Below are 20,326 nucleotides of genomic sequence, written 5' to 3'. Positions count from 1 at the left end.
TGTCACTATCGATAGATATGGGTTCTGGCGATATATCGATGGTTTTTTCCCGCCAAGTCTTGAAATTTTCGATTATTGTCCGTTTTGCACTTTCCAGCACTGAAATCTGAAATCAGCGCTGATAAGACTTAAAAATTCCGTTGCATATAAAAGTAAACAAATCTATTTGGAATTGTTAGTCTCTTTGCCGACTTAAATCTGAGTAGCTAGCAGTTCAGCAGTAAAAATTACTAATTATGGCATGCACCAAATTTTTAACCCTTAATAATGGAGTAAAAATGCCCGTACTTGGTATTGGCACCTGGCAGGTAAGACATGACTACTACAAAAATTATATGTCATGTGGGGGACAGATAAGATGCGTCTAGAAACATATTGGATCGTGATTGATAAGCTACAGCATAAAGTAATTTCATAAAAATTGGAAACTATTATTTTAGTCCAGCGATGCGGAAATCGAGATTGCCATCGAAGCTGCCTTGGAAGCCGGCTACCGACACATTGATACAGCTCCTGTCTATCGCAATGAGGCGGCAATTGGCAGAGTTCTCAAGCGTTGGCTGGATGCTGGAAAAGTAAAACGCGAGGATCTATTTATTGTAACCAAACTGGCGTCATATGGTAGGACCTTGTTATTAGCTTAGTGACAACTTTAAATTATAACTAAAAGGAATTTGTCCCTTCTAGCTAATCACCCCCATGAAGTGGAGGGTGAAATCAAAAAATCGTTGGCAGATCTACACTTGGACTATGTGGACCTCTATTTAATCCATACACCATTTTCGTTTGTCAAAGGAGAGGATGGCGGCGTTAAGCGTGATAAGGATGGCATCGTCGAGGTGGATGTAACTACCAACCATGCCGCCACCTGGGTCGCAATGGAAAAGCTGGTAGAAGCAGGCTTAACCAAATCCATTGGAATATCAAATTTCAGCAAGGAGCAGGTGGCTCGCCTCTTGAAAAATTGCAAAATTCCACCAGCCACCAATCAGATCGAACATCATGTATATCTCCAGCAACGTGATTTGGTTGACTTTTGTAAGGCGGAAAATGTGGCCATTACGGCCTACTCTCCTTTGGGTTCCAGAGGCATAGCCAAAATCAATTCTCTTGTTGGTGTGCATCGCGATTTGCCCGATCTTTTTGATATACCAGAAGTCAAGGACATAGCTAAAGCCCACGGCAAAACTCCAGCTCAGGTAAGGCAAAACAAAAACCAAAATGTCACGAACTACATAATTTTAAATCGGCTTCTGAACTATCATGCTCAGGTTCTTTTGCGTTGGATAATCGACACTGGTCTCATTGCTATACCCAAGAGCGCTGAACCCAAACGTTTAAAGGAAAATTTGGATATTTTCGATTTCGAACTGTCTACCGAGGAGATCGACAAACTCTTGGCTTTGGATAAAAATATACGCATTTGTGATTTTTCCATCTTTCAAGGGTACTAAAAAACAGATTCTTTAAAAATTATGAATTATATTGACCTGTTTTCTTGATTTATTTGCAGTTTGGAAAAACATCCGGAATTCACTTTCAAAAACCAATACACCAAATGAGCTGTATTTTTTAAATTTACTTACCTAATCGTTAATAATATTGTTTATATGTATTAATTGAAAATAATAATCTTCAGATCGAAATACAAATTCTAGTTCTTTAATGCTTTGAGCTGGTAAAATAGTATGATGAGTCTATTAAGACTCTGCCAGCACTTAAAATATAGCTGGGAACAAAAACTCTGTAATTAGTAGGAGAATATTTTAAATATGTATGAATCAGATTTGTAGTATTAACACCAATTCTAGGTTTTGCGTCCGATAACACATTCGATAGAAAACGTACAATAGTGCAAACACACTATTGCTGTCAGCTGGGTTTAACGCATCCATGTGAATGACAGAGCAGTAGAAAATTAAAATAAATTTCGTTTCAATTATTTTATAAAGTTGAATATCCAGAAATATCAATTAAAATGAATCGCGTTAAGGCAACTCAGTCGAAGACCGGTGAAATTATTGCCTACAGCGAGGGTGCCATACGATTCAATATTTCTACTGTCGAATATTGTCGCACTTCGATGGCTGCCATTTCGGGTTGCGCTGCTGGTAATTAATGTTAATTTATTTTAAAAATTTGTATTGTTGCTTAGATTATGTTGCATTTCTTTTAGGTATCTTGGGCTTGAGCGGCACTCTGGGTTTCCTCTTTTACTTTCTCTCCGTTTTCGTTCTCTGGGTTATGGTGCTGCTTAAGTCAGGATCACAGTGGCGCAGATATTTCATTAACCGGAGCAATTTACTGACCAACCAATTCATGGGCGGCCTTTGCACTTATGTGCTCTTCTGGACATTCTTATATGGCATGGTGCATGTGTATTAAATTATAGCATTTATATATACATACATATATCAACCTAAATAAATTTATCTAGCTTAAGACACTTGGCAAAATGGACTTCGATTCGCGGAATTTTATTTTCCGCCTCTGTTGGATCGAGTACACGATTCAGGCTATTAACTGTATAGTGTTTCTTTGTTCTTAATAACTATTTATTTACATACAAACATAGAAAAAAGTTTAGAATTCGACTAGGCAAAACGGAGACACAACTCATTAAATTTCAATATTAGCAGCGAAGATTAGCCGCAGTCAAATGGCAATGGAGTCCCTAGGTTTGTACCGCCGATGCAGCTGCCGCTGTGCCCGAGCAATCGCACCACGGCGTCTTATTTATATCGCACTCAAGCTGAATATTCAACACGGTTATATCGACGCCGTCCATCTGCAACTCATGGATCTTGAGTATCTTATATTTAACATTATCTAGTCCTGTATTGTGGTCCCTTTTGCGTGTCATCTCTTTTTGGTTAAAGCACTTTTGGGTATCTCGTTTGCGATGATGGCGATTGTGAATATGGCTTTAAAAAAAGATTGAAAATCATTTGATTTAGGGGATGAGGAAAGCTAAAGTGTCTCACCTAAAGGTGTCATTGATGCCAGTCTGAATGTTTTGAGGACGCGTGACTTGTAGACCCGCATCCCTAATGCGTACAAAGAACTCATCATCCTCCAATCCCCAGCCCCAGTACTGATTGGACATTCCATTCATTTTCTTAAAATGTTCACGTCGCACTAGCAATATGCCGCCCACGAAGTTGTCATAGTGATATTTTGGATGCAGTTTCGGTCCAGCAATGTGCAAAGGACCCAGGCTGCTTGGATATTCGTACAGCAGATCGTCATTACGGGGCAAGAGATCTACATCGTGCATGGCTATGTAATCATAGACTTCGTTAGAAAAATGAAAGCCCACGTTGATCAGAGAAGCGCGATTAAAACGAAATCTGTCCACTTGATTCAGTACAAATATGTGATGGGCAACACCTTGGCGTTGTAGAAACTCTGTTAGATGTGGCACGAATTGAAGGAGCTCCTCGAAACGATCCCGAAACGGCACCAAAACTGCCATTTTGTGAATGGCTGCATTGTGGGCATGTGGTTGCCTACTTTTGGCTGTCGTTGGTACCGTTAGAACTGCTTTCTCTCCATCTCGAGAATTAGCAAAAGGATTTTTAAGAGGGCAAATGCAGTCTAAAAGAAACATGCATAAGCCAAATCAGTCAGTATTTATAGAATCTATCCCGGGCTAAGACCCAAGGAACACATGCACTATATGCATATCTGCTACATACCTGAACTCAGTGGCATAAAACTGAGCACGGCAATGCCACCCAGGCAAAAGGATAGGCCGCTTACGAAAAGCCAGTTAACCGTTGATATGCTGACCATTTGTACTTATCCTAGATAATTCAGTTAAATTCTAAACTATAACTAAATTAGACTGTTAATATTAACAACATCGTTTGCGAGCACATTACACTTAACAGCGCGGTGCTACAAATTTCGATAGTTCGATATACTAGTAGTCCATGTCCATCACTAGAGGAGACAGCTCACCAAAATTAACTTTTATTTTTTGTTTTAAATTCTTAAATTTTTTTATTTGCGCAGAGGCGCTCCTTAGATCTGAGTAACTAGCTTTATTCGCGACTCAATTCCATGCAAAAAACAAGCACACACTATAGGAAAACAGCAAAAACAACGAAAGAAAAGCGTTTCGATTGGTGTGAAAAATTTCAAGGATAGAAAAAAACAATTTAAGTTTTAAAAATGGTTGATAAATTTATAAGCATGTGGAAAGTTCGTGAATTGGCTGACAAAGTGTAAGTTGAACGAATAATCAAAGAAGATTTAACTGATTTACTAAATCTGTGTATAAAATTGTGTCTACAATGTTCCATCCCCCCTCGCCCACTGGTTAATGCTATCTCTTTTACACACAGCGACTAGCAAGTGTCAGCATGTGGGGCAGATGGGCAGTGGGGAGACATGGGCACTCCCACGCCTCAATGACCCCCCTCACCTGTTCTCTGCCCCGTTAATGCACAGGTGCTATTATATGAATTTCGTGCTTGAAAGTGAAATATGTAGTTTGGTTTTCTATTTTTTTGGTTTGGGTTAATTCTGCTTATTTTTGGAAAAGAGTGATTAACTTTAGGTTGGCTTGGTGCTTAGTGGCAGCTTTTATTTCTCTAGCTATTTTCAAGGTTGTTTACCGGAATTCCGAGTTCAAGCTTAAGCTTACATGCAGACATACAAATGTTTGCTTCCGATCATATCCATATACATATGTGTGTATGTATGTGTGAAGCTTTATCAAAACCACGAATTCTTTTTTTTATATTTTTTTACCCTAAATATAAAGAAACATAAAAATATATTTCCAGCTGTGCTCACACATATTTTTGTCTTTAGTTCCAGTGAAATTTTCGTTATCATTTTTATTTCTTTATTAATTATTGACATTTCCCTCCCCATTAAGGTTAATCGAGCAGAATGTTTCCTTTTTTATTTTATATACCTTTAAATTTGTATACATATATGTTTAATTGTGAGTCTATTTTATCTATTCTATTGTAGTTGCATTTTGCAATTAGTTAATCGTTCATTTCACGCTTTAAAAATTGCTTTTTCCCGTATATTTCTCTCTAAGATAGAACTCGTTTTATTTCTTATCTGCAAACTGATAAGATTCACTATTCTCTGTCCCAGTTGTTTGACAATTAACTCAATACACACGTTTGCATGTCCATCAATGTCTGAACAAGGTATTAAAATCAAAAGTCTATTTATCTTAGTCATTGATACGATTTCATTGAATTAAGCCAGTGAATTGCCAGAAGAGGAAGTGATTTTCAGGTGGGCAATCAACTTACGATTGATAACGCATTAAAAATAGAATGAGAATTATCAGTAGAGTTCTTTGCTCTTAAAAGATGCCCTTCAACAAAAATTCCTTTCCTTTAATTGATCAAGATATTATCGCGTCTCAGGAATTACACATCATCTAACAGGGTTTCTCCCTCAATTTTAAATCTTAATTAATATTCAAATTTAATTTCCCGCAGCACCAATGTCGTAATGAACTACACAGAAACGGAAGGAAAGGTACGCGAAGCAACCAATGATGATCCTTGGGGGCCAACTGGACCACTAATGCAAGAGTTGGCCCATTCAACCTTCTCGTACGAGACTTTTCCTGAGGTCATGTCAATGCTATGGAAACGCATGCTTCAGGACAATAAAACGAATTGGCGGCGAACCTATAAAGTAAGTTTATGTCATTAATTCAAGCGAATTAACTAACCAATTGCCTTTCTCATGGATTTACAGAGTTTACTTTTGCTAAACTATTTGGTGCGAAACGGATCCGAACGAGTGGTTACCTCATCCCGGGAGCACATTTACGATTTGCGTTCACTGGAGAATTACACGTTTACAGACGAGGGTGGCAAGGATCAGGGAATTAATGTTAGACATAAGGTTAGAGAGCTTATAGACTTTATACAAGACGATGATCGCTTGCGAGAGGAACGCAAGAAGGCCAAGAAAAATAAGGACAAGTATATTGGAATGAGCAGTGATGCAATGGGCATGCGAAGTGGAGGCTACAGTGGCTACAGTGGTGGTGGTGGTGGTGGCGGAGGCGGCGGCGGTGGCAGTGGTGGTGGCTACAATGATGGAGATTGGCGTACTTCAAACCGTGGCGATAATTGGTGTAAGTAGTCAAATTAATAGCATTTTATTCTGATTTCTAATTCTTATGTTTTCTATATGCAGATTCGGATAAAAGCGCCGCAGATCGTTATGAGGATGAAGATACGCACTATGATGGAGAGCGTGAAGGCTCAGACAGTGATTCACCTAGTCCTAGGTAAAGATATATTTTGCATTACTTACTTTCTTTATCTTAATTTGGGTTGTTTCGTTTTGCAGAAGGAACTATCGCTACAATGATAGGGCTAGTCCCGCAGAAGTGGCCAGTGAGAGCAGCAAACCGCCAAATTTGAATATGAATATACGTACCAAGACGGTCAGTTCGCCGGTAACCAAACAGACCACTGCATCTGCCAAGCCATCGCAAAAGAAAATTGATTTAGGTGCAGCAGCCAATTTCGGCAAGGCACCGGCGGATAGCGCCGCTGGAATACATTCACCCACGCACCGGGACACGCCTAGCAATACGTCAAGCAATAATAATAACGATCTGCTGGATGATCTCTTCAAGACATGCACAACGCCAACATCACAATCACAACCACCGAGTCAAGGGGCGAATCTTGTCGTCGATGACGATGACGATGACTTCAATCCACGAGCAAGTGATGCTGGTGGCCAAGAATTTGGTGATTTTGCTACCGCATTTGGTGGAGGAGGAAATTCATCACTACCAGCACCACCAACACCAGAATTGCCTTCAACGGGCATACTGTCGTCCAGCAATGATGAGTTTGCTGACTTTGCTGCATTCCATGGCTCATCGCCAGCCACCACAACGACGACGACGGCGGCGACTACTTTGTCATCGGCGCTCGATGGAAATTTATTGGCAACTGCGACGCCGGCGAATGATTCATTTGATTTGTTCAATTCAGCTGGACCACAAGCGGCCACAACGGCCACAGATCTATTGGCCGGACTTGGCGATCTATCCATACACCAAAGCATGCCGATGGGTAAGTTGAAGATTGACAATGTAAATAGGCTAAATGGTCTTAGTATAGTCGATAGGATAAGATTAAAGATCACTTTGGAGTTATTTTTGCATGACGTCGTGTTCCATGGGATCTTGACTAGAGGAAGCCATCTCTAGCTCTTGCTCCTTGGATAAAAAAAGAAAAACAAAGACACAAACACAACCAACCAACCAAAACACACACACACACGAAAACTGTATGCCAATCGGATGCACTCGTCTTCTCTTGTTCTCTCTCGCAGCTGTTGAAATGCAGTTGACAACACCACCATCATCATCATCACCAACGCTAACCACCCCAGCTACAGCTCTAACTCCGCCACCAGAGGCCGTAATTCTAGCCCTAAACAAAGCCATCAGAGAACTTAGTAACTTGCAGCAAGTGCAGAGCTCATCAGATGCATCCCATGTGGCGGGCATACTGCAGAGGCTTAACGAATCGAATTCCCTGCCTGGTTATGTTACACCAGAGCAACTGGTGGGTCTTGATAGCCAGATCTATGACTGGTCTTTATTGGCTAGTGCGGAGTATTCGCGACTTTTAAAACAATTGATGAGACTATTCAACGATAGTTGGCCAAATCCCACACAGGACTTAGATGTCTTGAATGTGTTTAAAATGGATCAGAGTTTCGCCTTCATAGAAGTGACATTTGAGGAGTTGCTTCAGCAGGGATTGCCCTATGCGGCGAATAGTACGACTTCCATGTTGGCAGCTCTCTTAAAGGATGAACGATTGCTGGCCCTTAGTCTTCTTCACATTTCGCGTCAGCGTGGAACTTTAATGCAGCGTTTTGGCCGCACAATAAAAATTATGCCTGAGAAGTTGATGGAAGAACATGATGCCAAGGCCAAGCACTTCCTACAGTTGCTAATGGGATTGCCTAGTCTGGTGGGGAATGCTGTAGGACGACGAATGCCAGAGATATATTCTCCGCGTTCGTATGGTCATTTACTACTGGGCCAGTGGCTTAAATCCTTACATTTCGTATTGCAATGTGAGGACATCGAGAGCTTCTTTAATTTGGAGCCTTACTCCTGGTTCCTTTCGCGTCTCTTGATGGATTTCCATGATGGACCGATTACTGAGAAATTTGTGCAAATACTGGAGAACTATGCCGTGTGGCCTCATGCACGGCAAGTCATTCAATCTATTATGAAAGGTCTGGAACCAGCTGCCTGCTTAAAGATTGCCCAATCAGCTCTCAACTGTCACCTGAATCTGTTTGTGCTTCTGGGTGAATTGGCTTTAGATACTCCGCACTGGAAGCATTGTTTGCATCAGAAGTTGCCACTGCAGAGAGCAATAACCGAAAATGAAGCTTTAATTGGCTTGATCAACTTTATTCATGTGGCAAGTCCTGCCCAAATTCATTTGCTCTTCAAACAGCTCTTGGGCATTTGGTCGAAACGTATTTCTTTGCAAAAACTAAGCTCTCAGGAGCATCTATCGATGTCGAAACTGATCATACTATCGGGAAAATGTGTCGCGCAGGGACTACAAATGGATGTGGACAGCAAGCGGCAATTACATAATGGTCTAAGTCATCATTTGCAATCACCGGATGCAGTGCAGCGACATATTGGCATGAAAACTGTTGAATTACTTTTCAAATTTATGGAAGCATCCGATACTAAAGAGGAGGATTGCCTGAGATTTGATTATCAGGCCATGGAGCAAAAACCTGAATGGATTATCTTTCAGCAACTCGATGAGTTGGGCCAATTTAAACCAGCTACTAAAGATCAACTAGATGAGAAGCCCAGCTTCAGGCCAGACCGATTGATATTACTTTTACAGGACTTTATGGGCAATTTAAGTGATGATCAGAAACCACAAAAGAAATTAGAGACGCCAGCCAAAAAAGATAATCCAAGAATGCAATTAGATTCAGATGATGATGATGAGCCACCTTCCACTGATGTTGGAGATGAAGATGATTTAAAACCCTATGATATGTCTAACGATATTTCCACCACTCTGGAACAACGACCAAAATTTTTAATGGACTTGTTGCATCTCTTACGTTCCAAGGTCGAGAATTATCAGATTTTTGAAGGAGCTTTGACTACAGCGGAGCAGCTAATACGTGGCCAACTGATTAAACAAGATGCGAAACTAGGAATTGAATTGTTGCAGCTATTTATCACATTGGAAATGCAATTCTATTTCGAAAATTTCGAACGTACCCAGTTCCAATGTTGTGTGGCCATTTGTGTGGCTCATCCTGGTCCATGTGCTGAATATCTATGCCGAGAGTTTCACACGGAGAATTCTCGCTATGGCGCCAATGTCCGAATCTTAATTCTACAAGTTTTGGGTGCAGCTGCCAAAGAGTTGGCTGGCATAGATACAGAACGATCCAACGACACTAGCAATCAATCCTTGGATATTGTTCCTCCGGCTGCTAAGCAACCACGTAAATTTTATCTGCAATCAGACCAAGATGATGCACACGCTCGTCTAGTGGCCGCCCAACGAATTATACGAGAACGTCTGCGCTTGAAGACGAAACGTTATTTCAGCAAGGCAACGGGTCCAGAAGTGATAGCCAAGGCTAATCCCTTTCATCCGGTGGCAGGAACATTTTTCTTTAGTCTGGTACGAGGTCAACGTACCCGTCAAATGCTCTATGTAAGCTATGAGGACATTGCCCATGATATTGATACCATGTTGCTGGTGAATCTATTGCAAACCTTGTCCATTCTGGTGATGTGCTCTCAGAATTGTCCACTGTTGCCAGTGATGATGCGTGAAATCTTTGATCTTTGCGCCTTTGTACGTTTCAATGCCGAGTCTCGAGTGCGATCAGCTACTTTACAATTAATTGGCATATCGCTGGTGAATATGCCGCCAGAAGTGCTTGCCCAGAATTTCGCCGAATCTCTCAATGAGCTTCAACGTTGGCTAGAGGATCTAGTGCGTTCACCATTAATTGGTGGAGAATCGTCGGATGAATGTCGTGATCTTTCCCAGCAGATACTGGACACATGCTATAAGCTATTTAGTGTTTCCGTTACGGAGCAGTCCTAATCAACTCTTTTTCTCTCTAAGCACCATGTGCCATTTGGTTTTATAATTTGGCATTAAAATCTTATAAATAAGTAAACTACATAAAGTATTGTATATATATTTAACCAAATACACAACAGAACAAAGTGTTAGAATTAAATGAAATATAATTTAGAGATATAAGCACTTAAAGTTTTCGTATATTCTAAAAGCTTTCATCTCTTGGAGCTATTAAATGACATATTTAAACAATCCTTTATCACTTATACCACATTCCCCTCGGAATCTCTTGATAATTATAAATGCCAACAATCTGAAAACATTTTAGATCATTAGAAGTTGACTTTTTGTATTCGCCATTTAAGTGTGAATTTCAATAAAAGAAAAAAAAAATGACCAAAAAATAATCTATAAACATTTTTCAAATGCATATTATTACTAGTTACTAAAAAAAAATAACTCATTTCAACAAATATATATTTTCTTTCATTTACTATATTTTTTCCTTTCTAACGCGCTATTGGATAAACAAAACAATTTATTTATACAAAAATTGATTAAATTGAAAAGCATTTTTTAATATACCAGGCATTGTGCCGCCAGCTCAGCCGCGGACGCACTAGGTAAACCAAACCAAACAACAACTTCCACCAAAAACAACAAACAAAAGTAGAGCAAAAGCCAATAAGAATAATAATGTTATTTTGCACTTAACTAATTGAGTTGCCGACCTTTAGTTTATCAATGCTTTTCCCACTCTCACACTATTTTAGCTATTCACCAAATTCTCGCACACCCTACCCACACACACACACACACAATATATATATTTTGGGCTTTTTTTCTTTAATCAAAAAAACCAAATAGTTTAAAATGTAATAAGCTAATCTATGAAAATGTTTTTGCTTTCTTTTGCAGACAATATGTTGCCACCAATTGCTGCCGTTAGTGGCGACAATCTGCTCCAGCCCATAGCTCTATCTAACAATAATAATAATACAAATGGAGCTGCGCCGGCGGCTACCAATGCACAGCAGCAATCCACCAATGTGGGTGCCACCTGGTCGGGTAATCTGAAGGCAGGCAATCTAAATATCGATTTGGACAATCTATTGATCAGTAAAACGGGCAAATCCAATAATCCGGCACCATCGATGAATGCCCTTAAGACTCAGAGTCCTGCCAATACGCAAAATCCATTGAATGTGCAAACCGGAATGGGAATGGGAGGAGGAGCATTTGCTGGCCTATCGCCTCTGACAAGTCCCAATCTTTTTGGTGCACAGCAGCAACAAAACATTCCACAAACTCAACCAGCAGCATTTGCCAACTTTGGAGCGTTCCAGCAGCAGCAACAGCAGCCACATCACACTAGCAGTAACAACAACAACAACTCGTCTGCATTTGATTTGTTTCAATGATATTGTTTAGCTTAATTATTAAACTACGTAAAAAACTGAAGACAAAAATTCCCCAAAAAAAAAAAAAACCAACACAATATAATTGACCCCACGCATATTATCCGTTTTGATGTAAAAAGTTTGCAAATTTGTTGCTAATTCTATTGTTAACAAGAGAGAGAGAAGCATTATACTCTTCTGTCCCCTTTTCCAAGCCCTAAACTGTATTACTAAAATCTATGCTTAAAGTGTTTTTATTTATCCTTACATCCTACAAACCAATTTCAAGATCAACAAAAACCACACGAATTCCACATCCGTCCTACATATATAAAAAGTATGTCCACTCGGATTCTTGATTGTTGTCATAAAATGCAATAAACAATAATTTATGGTTGTACTAAAGTGAAAATTAATCTTAGCACAACACAATTTGGACGCAGGACGGGGACTGATCGATCCATTGAATGAAATTGTTAAAACAAAACAAAAAAAAAATGAAACAATGAACATTTCAAAATCGTAATAAAATCAAAAACGAAAAAAAGAGATATAGCAATAATTAAAGTTACGATGTTGTATGATGTATATATATATAAAATATTAAATAAAATAAAAAATTGTATGTAAAAAAAAAAGTGAAAATAAAGAATGAAAGCTAAAATTGAGATATTTCTCTTACACATAAGATTGGAACATATTAGAGTCTTTTTAATTATTATTAATGGACGAAATAAACACAAAATTAATTTTGGTGGAATACCGTCAATAAAGTATTTTATTGATATAATAAAAGGTTTTGCGAAATTTAAAGAAAGTACAAGAATATTATCATAAGGTAAAACGATAGCTTTTTGAAACCTAAAACTAAGCCTGAATATTGTGGCATAAAGAGGAAGAGAACTGTCGGACAGGTGATTACGCTTCCACAGCTTGTTTGTTTTTGTTCTTCTTTTTCTTCTTCTTCTTGGGCTCACCATCACCATTTTCGGCTTCGGCTTCAGCCTCGAGGGCATTGCCATTACCATTGCTTGTGCCATTCGTTTCGGTTTCATCTTCAGCTTGACGCTTCTTTTTCTTGTTCTTCTTTTTCTCAGATTGTGGTGTGGCATCTGATGCTCCAGATGCTATTTCCTGTCCGGCGGCTTCAATAGCCTCCTTCATTACCTCAATGTTCTTGCGTGGCACATCACCCGACTCGTAGAACTTAAGACGATCTTCCACCTGTTGCTTCAGGGTCTCACCAAACACACTTGTTGGCTGCTCCAGGAAACAATCAATACGGGAGGCAATCGAACACTTGTTGGCCAGGAAACGGGAAATGCGTCCCTTATTTTTTAGTCCGGCACGACCAATGAACGAGGAATGATAGATCAATCCGTATTTGGGCGTATTGGAGCGTGTCTTAAGTGCCCGGAAGAGAGCTTTCTCTGCTCCCAGAATTTGTACTGTCGACGCTGGATATTTAGCCAAATTTGTTAAGCTACCGGCATGTGATATGAGACGAGCTCCAACCTGATCTCCAATCAACGATTGCAAATTGGGGGCCACCAAATTCATTTTGTTGTGCAGGTAAGTAGACAACTTTTTGCGATATTCTGATAGTTTAACCACTCGCTCCGCGAACAATTCAATGTTCATTAAATCGACAATTGAAATGTCCATGCCCATGGACATTTTTCCAGCGTCAATAATAGCCTGAGCCTTGGCCGAATCCATGACAATCTTTTCAAGTTCATCCAAACTATCTTGTGTAAGATTTTTGCGATCCTTGATGAATTTAGCGGCCTTGGCGAACATGTAGTTGTCGGGAACAATTTTCACCAACTCTGGGAAGTGATACGAATACCATTCGCGTATACGCATGGAGAAGGTATTTACATCTTTGTCTAACTGATCCAACAGTGCAATCGATTGAATAATCATGTTATCGGAACGATTCACATTGAACTTAACCTTGGCACGGGAGTAACTGTGTCCCAAACCCAGTTGAGCTACGCCAGCAGACTTATCTGTGAATCCTACAGCAAAAATATGGCAAAGAATGAGACAATTGAATTACAATTGCTTTCCAAAATAAACTTACCCTTTACCAATTTGGCGAAATGGAAGCGCACTCCACGCAAAATCTCTGGTACCACTCCAAAGTGGCTACACTGGACGCCAATGGATTCAGTAATGGCAGCTCCCAACTTGGCATCCGCTATGCCCAGCGTGCACTTCTTCTTCTTCAATTTGGAAAAGAAATCATCAAGAAAATGTAACAAATCCTGTGGCACAATGCCCTCGGATATGGCATTGATGTTCTCCAAGGCTGCAATGGCCGTCTTGAAGGGCGAGAAGCCAGCCAACTTCACAATCGAATTGAACTTGGCTATGTCTGTCACAGAGGACTCCACCTGGGGCAGGAACATTGACACCTCCTCGAACTCCTTAACGGAGAAGAGTGAGAACCCAGCTGCATGTTCATACAGAACATATAGAGTCGTCTAAAACATATAGAAAAAAAATTTTATTAATATGTGGAAGTCCACATGGTTTTTGGATAAGACATCAAGCTGAGACGCTTGGGCTTAGGTTAGGACATGAAGGCCGCAGAAGCGGTTTTGCTTTTATGTATAACTCAAAGATCTAATTAAACATGTATAATTACCATATTTAAGGCTTAAATATGCCAATAATTGGAGGAATTTATTTATTTTTCACTAATAATCTTCCAACCAATTGTAGTTGTTTTTCCACGTGCTCACTATTGAAATGACCAGTGTGTACACACTTATCATTTTATGTCGGAACTAGTTCTAGCAACTCTGGGACACTATCGATAGCTCTGTTGTAGTTTGTGTCACATTTTGCTGAAATCGATAAACCGCTCGAAAAAAAAACGAAAATTTGTATTAAATATAATCACAATATATAAATCACAATCAAATCGAAAATATTAAAAAGAAACAAAATGGCCACTACCACGGATGAGAGCGAAGACAAAAAACAAATTTTCTCTTGGATTAAAAATCTTTGCTGTAAAGATCTACGTTACGATGCCCTACGAGAATTGGCCCTACGTTCGAGCTTAAATTTTGAAATGGGTATTATTTTGTGGCACTCATTTGGCACAGTTGCAGCACTCTTGCAGGAGATAACCAGTTCGTATGCAGCTGTATGGTCTGGCAGCTTAACCTGGAATGATTCAAATCGCCTGTGCTGGGCCATTAGCTTGATTCAGTCTATAGCTGGTCATCCGGAGACCCAAAAACCGTTTTTGAGCTCTGAAATTATAAGCTTTCTGTTACCCATTTTGGATGTGAAGGTTCAAACGGAGCCCGTCACACATGTCAAATTGGCTGTGCTAGGTGTAGTTGGTAAGCATTCGATTGGACCTAAAAAAGTTGATTATTAATTTCTAAATTTTTTCAAAGGTGGTTTGGTAAAGACGCCTTCAAAAGAGGTGATATCCTTCCTTCTGGAATCGGCTAATATATTGTCCATCATTGCCGATTATCTTTCTCTGGGATCGAAACTAACACAACTAATTACGGCTTATATCTTAAGTCGTATGCTGGAGCACGATGTTACTTTGGAACATCTTCATGGGAATCGAAAAGCTTCCTTTAAACTTGTTTATGCCATGTATAAAGTAGTCGATCAGTTGTCTACAGATCCAGAAGCTGATTCGCGTATTTTAGACAACATTGTGACTTGCTATAAACGATTAACACAAGATGAATTTGCCAAGTTTATGCTAAACAATGGACTCACGCCAGACCAGCTTCGCAAAGATATTATGGGTTCCGATGAACCTACAACCATTGGGGACCATTGATGGGATAAGATAAAGCTACCACTGTAGATCGAATCAAACAAAATCTTGATTAGTACAAATATATGTAACGGCCAAATGTATTAAAGCTCAAAATACCAGAAAATACTAAAATTTGAGAAAAAGAACATATAAAATGTTTAATGTGATGTATTTTAGGTAAATATATAATAAATTTATATAAAAGGAATTGTTTTTAGAATTACTTGAAGTGGAGTGTCTTTAGCATTTGAAAATACGAATTTGCTCTCGCTTAATAGCAAAATTACAATAGTTTGTTGTCATTTCTGTTTTGCGAAATCTGGTCACACTGCATGGAAAATAAAAGAAATTCAGTTTTTTGACATCTTTTTATGTTTGCTTTGCCCACAAAAACAGATAATTACAGCACTTCCTACGCCAGGATTGATGACAGGTGGACTGAATTAAACACTTTGCATCGATAAGGTGTGTCTAAAGAGATTTTGAAACTTCCTTTTCTTACTTAATTTGCCCACAAAGTGAAAGGCAAAACACAGCGACTGGTGAGAGAAAGAGAGAGAGCAGAGAGTGAGGAGAAGTAGAAACTGCATGGCAATGGAATTTTTGTTGTAAGTATGGGGGTCAGATTCAGCCAATTCTAAGAGGCAAACAAAGAACCCTTTGAAGTGGGGGTGGCTCGACAGAATGACTTACCTTTCCCCATTTGTTTACCCCATCTTTCCACACGCTCAGTGGCTCACGTTCTAGCAAGACTTTTAAGCCAAAGAAGAATATACCCGAGGGCACACATCAATATGATCTCATGAAACATGCAGCTGCCACATTAGGTTCTGGAAATCTACGCAATGCTGTTGCCTTACCAGATGGTGAGGATCTCAATGAGTGGGTGGCCGTTAACAGTAAGTAGAAGTGACCGAACGATACTGCTCACCGCTCTGTCACTTGGATTTCTTTGTTTCTTTCAGCCGTGGACTTTTTTAATCAAATCAATATGCTATACGGAACAATCACAGAGTTTTGCACAGAAGATAGTTGTGCCATTATGTCGGCTGGACCGAAGTATGAATACCATTGGGCTGACGGTCAGACAGTGAAGAAGCCCATTAAATGTAGTGCCCCCAAATATATTGATTATCTGATGACCTGGGTTCAGGACCAGTTGGACGATGAGGCATTGTTTCCATCAAAAATTGGCGTACCATTTCCAAAGAATTTTCTTGCCTTCGCCAAAACCATATTGAAACGTCTGTTTCGCGTCTACGCCCATATCTATCATCAGCATTTCTCGGAAGTGGTCAGACTGGGCGAAGAGGCTCATTTGAATACATCATTTAAGCATTTTATATTCTTTGTGCAAGAGTTCAATTTGATTGAACGGCGCGAATTGGCCCCCCTGCAGGAGCTTATCGATAAGCTGACGGCAAAGGATGAGAGGCAAATATAGGAGTCACTATTGCTCCAGATGGTTGATAATGGTGGATGAGAACAGGGAGAGAGAGAGATAGAGAAGGAGCTGGTGTTGGCCCGCAACTAGACTTGTGATGGATTGGGAAGGCACATGCTCTGATTATGCTTTAGTTAGTTATCGCCTTTGCTTTTCCCCGTTTCTTTAGCTTTTAAGTTTCGTTCAGTGCTGGATGCGGTCCCACAAAAATAATGCTAATATTGAAGATGATATATTATAATGATGATGTTGATGATGATGATGATGAGGAGGATAAGCAACTACTATATATTTTTATATGTGACACGTTATTGTAAGTAATGTATATCATATTTATATATAGATATGTATATGAAAAAAAAGAAAGAGTAAAACAGCACACGGCACGTATTTCCTTACTAACTGCAATTACCGCTTCCAGGAATCCTCAAATCCTATCCTTATCCACAATGTCATTCTATCTCTTCTATTTATTTGCTCTTTATATGTATATTTATATATACCTATGAATATATATTTGTGTGTGTAAGTGTATTTATTGTAACTATTAAACTACCGCAATGCGGCCGCAGTGTCGATGAATGGATTGAAATATTTTTTATAATAAACAAAAAGGCAAATGCCATGCCGAATCAAGAACTCGAGTCGGCGCCGACGATCGATCGACACAACCCCAATAAATGATAATAATTGTAGACTTGACAAAACACATTTTTGATACGTTTTATACTAATAAACAGAGATTATAATCAACATAACACCAATGTATGTATATCTTTTGAAATTGAATTGAATTTTTAGATCAGCAATATATAAGTATAACGTATATACTTTTAATATGTATATATGTACTATTAAATGGTGTTTGAAGAATTCCCTTAATTCCAATTAAAATAAACATTGTAATTATTTATAAAATGCTTTCATTCCATTGATTAAAAGTTATATAAATTGATGTTTAATCTTTTATCCAGTTCAGATTCTTAACTTACCTTTATCAACAGAATTTAAAAAGATTTCCTATAAAGAACGAATTGAAATTTGTTATAAAAGTTTATCTTACATATGTATGTATTTTGGCACTTCAATAGAATTGATTCAAAAGATCATTTCGAATTAGTTTAAGTTGATTAAAGTTTTAGCGTTTCAATACATTTTGTAAAACTTGCATGTATGTACATAAACTTTAAAATATCTTTGCAATTGCTTCGGATACATAAAGTGAACGCCAGTATAATCGAAAGACTATGTGTGTCACATAGTTACTATATATAAAACAATAGATATACATATGCGCATTGAAAATAAGCTCTTAATCATATTTCACTAATCGTTGCCTTATCGCTCATTGTCCATACGCTCCAAATCACTTTAGAATGCTTTTGTATTTGCTTTGCTCCACATAAAAGTTGGCGTTCTCCTCGATTAATTGTTTCCATTTGACCGCCAAATCTTTGTAGCTTAATCCCTGACCACCCAATTCGGGTGGCAATTGATCACACTGCACGGTAGTACCTTCACGCCGTACTACAAGTCGCGAACGTATTTTGGGTGTCATGAATACTCTAAAAGTATAATAATGGTTAAAATAAGCATTGTCCACACTCGATAACAAAGAATAACCCACCTGAAAGTGTTTAAAAAGAAATTAACATGTCCCGGAGCATTGGTGAATTCCAATAGTTTTGGCTGACAAGGATATGCCGTCCAACTTTCCACCGAACGTTTAATGAGCTTGGGATTAAGCTGTAAAGCGTGACCTAACTGAACTCCCTGCATATCCAGAATTGCCACTATTCCCTTCGAGCAACTGTCTGGTTCCATTTTGAGAAGCAAATCCAATATCATTTTACTGGTCTACATCAGAACCATGAATATCTATTAAAATCAGTTAGTTAATATTGGTCATAGTTCACCTTAAAGACATTGTTCTGTGTGTGTTTCTTGGGATCGTGGGCCGCTGTTCTTATGACTACAACCATTCTCTGCTCGACATCGTTGCCAATGGGCAAAAAGACTCCCAAATCTAAAAGTTCTTGTATTTCTGGCAATTTTGGATCCCGTTCATCAAACCATTCTGGGCGCTCCGCCCTCATCTGATAGAAAGTTCTTAGTTTCTTTTTAGCCCGATCTATGTCATACTTTGAGGTACGGAGAAATAAATGTAAATTCTCATATGTCTTGCATCCGTTGATGTGGGGATTGGCGTCCAGCCAGTTGCTTAGCTCTTCCACCTGGCGTACAACTTTTTCGGGATCGGTGTCCAGAGTGGCAACTTGCCGCTTATTGCTATTATTCCGTGACCACATAGCGTCTGCATTCGTATAAAGTTGCAATTGCACTGAGGGGATTTTCACATTATAAGCTTCGCAGTGTGCAGTGTAAGCTTTTTGTGTATAGCTTTTTTTTTTTGTTTTTTGTTAGTATGGAACCAGCACTAATACCAGTCCATTCCGGTGGGCATCGGCTAACCAAAATGTTCCGTAAGGCTTATTTGTTGTTACAACACATTTCGGGCAAAATTGCATCGGGTAGTCAATTAATTTGCCTATCCTTTTTGTCTACTAATTCTATTAAGATCAATTACAATTGAACTTAAGCGGATTTTCATTCATTTGCTCATCTGAAAATGTATTAACTACATTGTAATTTCAACTATAATTCGCTATATATTTCAAGATATTTCAGAATTTAGGACGTAATACTTCGAACTCTGTACATAATAGTTATAGGATGTGTTACTTTAATTTAATTATTATTATGTGACTTTTGTCATCCAAAAAATAACAAGATATAATTTATTTATAAATATATGGATTTCGAATTAAAGCACTAAATTTGCTCTGATTATAACTATACTTAAACATTTTGTATTTTTAACCTGATTATTTATATATGTATATCTGCCAAAATTTTTAAAATTTATGCCAGTTATTTGATTCAGTAAATGAAAAGAATAAAAACTAACAGAACCCAAAGACTTATTTTACAGATTAAAAATTTTCTTTCTATCATATTTTGCTTTTTTTATTATTTTAAAGCACCGACGGAAAATAAGTTTTCCTAAGGATCACAAAAGTCCAGATCACTTATCTAGATACGATTATTTTTGAAAATTATATATAGAAGGTGTATGAGATGTAAATACATATATATCATCCAATTGGTTCCAATATACAAAAGAGATCAAATATACAATATCAGGAATATATAAAAAATTAATAATTTTTGAGCGATATTAAGAAAGGGTATGGAAAACCCGTAATAAATTTCAAAGAAGATCTATTTTAGGAAAATAAGTAATATATATGTCTAGAGCGTTTGGAAATATAAATTTGCGCTCGATTATAAGCAAAATTACAATTATCAATTACACAGGTCGACATGATTTTTGTCGACTTTAATTTGAGAGGTGGCCCTAAATAATTCGGGAATGGTGATTCTGAATATGAATTCGGTTTTTTCCATCACGTCCAGATTTTGTAAAATCAAGGGATCTGGATCTCTTGTTTGCAAACATTGTTTATAAACAACTGGTTAGATGCAAGAGATTCCAATAATTCCA

At 38.5% G+C, this 20,326-nt stretch overlaps 8 protein-coding genes across 9 annotated transcripts; 5 read left to right on the top strand and 3 right to left on the bottom strand.

Annotated features, from left to right (window-relative positions):
* The first annotated feature begins 138 nt into the window (after positions 1-138).
* Positions 139-1,587, top strand: LOC6651429 (1,5-anhydro-D-fructose reductase). The gene is made up of 5 exons (XM_002073542.2): positions 139-308; positions 441-621; positions 688-1,199; positions 1,272-1,447; positions 1,514-1,587. Exons 1-5 carry the CDS (start codon positions 237-239, stop codon positions 1,560-1,562), a joined length of 990 nt encoding a protein of 329 aa, XP_002073578.1. The 5' UTR covers positions 139-236; the 3' UTR covers positions 1,563-1,587.
* A 269-nt stretch (positions 1,588-1,856) lies between these two features.
* On the top strand, positions 1,857-2,460 carry LOC6651163 (ER membrane protein complex subunit 6). Its single transcript, XM_002073541.4, has 2 exons — positions 1,857-2,111; positions 2,177-2,460. The coding sequence occupies exons 1-2, from the start codon at positions 1,979-1,981 to the stop codon at positions 2,383-2,385; spliced, it is 342 nt and encodes a 113-aa protein (XP_002073577.1). The 5' UTR covers positions 1,857-1,978; the 3' UTR covers positions 2,386-2,460.
* A 1-nt stretch (position 2,461) lies between these two features.
* On the bottom strand, positions 2,462-3,876 carry LOC6651162 (beta-1,4-galactosyltransferase 7). The gene is made up of 3 exons (XM_002073540.4): positions 3,699-3,876; positions 2,985-3,597; positions 2,462-2,924 (listed from the first exon to the last, which is right to left on the bottom strand). Exons 1-3 carry the CDS (start codon positions 3,793-3,795, stop codon positions 2,675-2,677), a joined length of 960 nt encoding a protein of 319 aa, XP_002073576.1. The 5' UTR covers positions 3,796-3,876; the 3' UTR covers positions 2,462-2,674.
* Positions 3,877-3,928: 52 nt separating this feature from the next.
* LOC6651161 (clathrin interactor 1) lies at positions 3,929-12,002 on the top strand. 2 transcript variants are annotated; one of them, XM_015176682.3, is made up of 6 exons: positions 3,929-4,229; positions 5,475-5,676; positions 5,740-6,124; positions 6,187-6,280; positions 6,343-7,082; positions 11,034-12,002. In XM_015176682.3, the coding sequence occupies exons 1-6, from the start codon at positions 4,177-4,179 to the stop codon at positions 11,534-11,536; spliced, it is 1,977 nt and encodes a 658-aa protein (XP_015032168.1). In that variant the 5' UTR covers positions 3,929-4,176; the 3' UTR covers positions 11,537-12,002. The 2 variants fall into 2 exon arrangements, with proteins under 2 accessions (XP_015032168.1, XP_023036313.1); XM_023180545.2 differs by lacking the exon at positions 11,034-12,002 and adding an exon at positions 7,345-10,522.
* A 262-nt stretch (positions 12,003-12,264) lies between these two features.
* Positions 12,265-14,305, bottom strand: LOC6651160 (nucleolar protein 56). Its single transcript, XM_002073538.3, has 3 exons — positions 14,169-14,305; positions 13,602-14,004; positions 12,265-13,536 (listed from the first exon to the last, which is right to left on the bottom strand). Exons 1-3 carry the CDS (start codon positions 14,169-14,171, stop codon positions 12,434-12,436), a joined length of 1,509 nt encoding a protein of 502 aa, XP_002073574.2. The 5' UTR covers positions 14,172-14,305; the 3' UTR covers positions 12,265-12,433.
* Positions 14,306-14,429: 124 nt separating this feature from the next.
* LOC6651159 (CCR4-NOT transcription complex subunit 9) lies at positions 14,430-15,525 on the top strand. Its single transcript, XM_002073537.3, has 2 exons — positions 14,430-14,877; positions 14,935-15,525. Exons 1-2 carry the CDS (start codon positions 14,472-14,474, stop codon positions 15,336-15,338), a joined length of 810 nt encoding a protein of 269 aa, XP_002073573.1. The 5' UTR covers positions 14,430-14,471; the 3' UTR covers positions 15,339-15,525.
* A 102-nt stretch (positions 15,526-15,627) lies between these two features.
* Positions 15,628-17,519, top strand: LOC6651158 (MOB kinase activator-like 1). The gene is made up of 4 exons (XM_023180551.2): positions 15,628-15,782; positions 15,837-15,925; positions 16,050-16,216; positions 16,283-17,519. The coding sequence occupies exons 2-4, from the start codon at positions 15,906-15,908 to the stop codon at positions 16,759-16,761; spliced, it is 666 nt and encodes a 221-aa protein (XP_023036319.1). The 5' UTR covers positions 15,628-15,782; positions 15,837-15,905; the 3' UTR covers positions 16,762-17,519.
* Positions 17,520-17,823: 304 nt separating this feature from the next.
* On the bottom strand, positions 17,824-19,109 carry LOC6651157 (retinol-binding protein pinta). Its single transcript, XM_002073535.4, has 3 exons — positions 18,678-19,109; positions 18,389-18,618; positions 17,824-18,326 (listed from the first exon to the last, which is right to left on the bottom strand). Exons 1-3 carry the CDS (start codon positions 19,068-19,070, stop codon positions 18,128-18,130), a joined length of 822 nt encoding a protein of 273 aa, XP_002073571.1. The 5' UTR covers positions 19,071-19,109; the 3' UTR covers positions 17,824-18,127.
* Positions 19,110-20,326: the final 1,217 nt, after the last annotated feature.

The sequence above is a fragment of the Drosophila willistoni genome, chromosome 3R (genome assembly GCF_018902025.1).
Source record: "Drosophila willistoni isolate 14030-0811.24 chromosome 3R, UCI_dwil_1.1, whole genome shotgun sequence".
Taxonomy (NCBI): Eukaryota; Metazoa; Arthropoda; class Insecta; order Diptera; family Drosophilidae; genus Drosophila; species Drosophila willistoni.
Note: the sequence above shows the minus strand (reverse complement) of the source record. Positions and strands in the feature narration are given on the sequence as shown.

Excerpts from the sequence above, each read along its gene's own strand:
- LOC6651429 (XM_002073542.2), top strand. The coding sequence starts at position 237 with ATGGCATGCACCAAATTTTTAACCCTTAATAATGGAGTAAAAATGCCC. Across the intron at positions 1,200-1,271 it reads ACGGCAAAACTCCAGCTCAG|GTTCTTTTGCGTTGGATAAT; the intron begins GTAAGGCAAAAC and ends TATCATGCTCAG. Across the intron at positions 1,448-1,513 it reads GATTTTTCCATCTTTCAAGG|TTTGGAAAAACATCCGGAAT; the intron begins GTACTAAAAAAC and ends ATTTATTTGCAG.
- LOC6651163 (XM_002073541.4), top strand. The coding sequence starts at position 1,979 with ATGAATCGCGTTAAGGCAACTCAGTCGAAGACCGGTGAAATTATTGCC. Across the intron at positions 2,112-2,176 it reads CATTTCGGGTTGCGCTGCTG|GTATCTTGGGCTTGAGCGGC; the intron begins GTAATTAATGTT and ends CATTTCTTTTAG.
- LOC6651162 (XM_002073540.4), bottom strand. The coding sequence starts at position 3,795 with ATGGTCAGCATATCAACGGTTAACTGGCTTTTCGTAAGCGGCCTATCC. Across the intron at positions 3,598-3,698 it reads TTTTATGCCACTGAGTTCAG|ACTGCATTTGCCCTCTTAAA; the intron begins GTATGTAGCAGA and ends TGTTTCTTTTAG. Across the intron at positions 2,925-2,984 it reads GGCATCAATGACACCTTTAG|CCATATTCACAATCGCCATC; the intron begins GTGAGACACTTT and ends CTTTTTTTAAAG.
- LOC6651161 (XM_023180545.2), top strand. The coding sequence starts at position 4,177 with ATGGTTGATAAATTTATAAGCATGTGGAAAGTTCGTGAATTGGCTGAC. Across the intron at positions 6,125-6,186 it reads AAACCGTGGCGATAATTGGT|ATTCGGATAAAAGCGCCGCA; the intron begins GTAAGTAGTCAA and ends TTCTATATGCAG. Across the intron at positions 6,281-6,342 it reads AGTGATTCACCTAGTCCTAG|AAGGAACTATCGCTACAATG; the intron begins GTAAAGATATAT and ends TTCGTTTTGCAG.
- LOC6651160 (XM_002073538.3), bottom strand. Across the intron at positions 13,537-13,601 it reads TTTCGCCAAATTGGTAAAGG|GATTCACAGATAAGTCTGCT; the intron begins GTAAGTTTATTT and ends TTTTTGCTGTAG.
- LOC6651159 (XM_002073537.3), top strand. The coding sequence starts at position 14,472 with ATGGCCACTACCACGGATGAGAGCGAAGACAAAAAACAAATTTTCTCT. Across the intron at positions 14,878-14,934 it reads GGCTGTGCTAGGTGTAGTTG|GTGGTTTGGTAAAGACGCCT; the intron begins GTAAGCATTCGA and ends ATTTTTTCAAAG.
- LOC6651158 (XM_023180551.2), top strand. The coding sequence starts at position 15,906 with ATGGCAATGGAATTTTTGTT. Across the intron at positions 15,926-16,049 it reads ATGGCAATGGAATTTTTGTT|TGGCTCACGTTCTAGCAAGA; the intron begins GTAAGTATGGGG and ends CCACACGCTCAG. Across the intron at positions 16,217-16,282 it reads TGAGTGGGTGGCCGTTAACA|CCGTGGACTTTTTTAATCAA; the intron begins GTAAGTAGAAGT and ends TGTTTCTTTCAG.
- LOC6651157 (XM_002073535.4), bottom strand. The coding sequence starts at position 19,070 with ATGTGGTCACGGAATAATAGCAATAAGCGGCAAGTTGCCACTCTGGAC. Across the intron at positions 18,619-18,677 it reads CACAGAACAATGTCTTTAAG|ACCAGTAAAATGATATTGGA; the intron begins GTGAACTATGAC and ends GTTCTGATGTAG. Across the intron at positions 18,327-18,388 it reads TTCTTTTTAAACACTTTCAG|AGTATTCATGACACCCAAAA; the intron begins GTGGGTTATTCT and ends TTATACTTTTAG.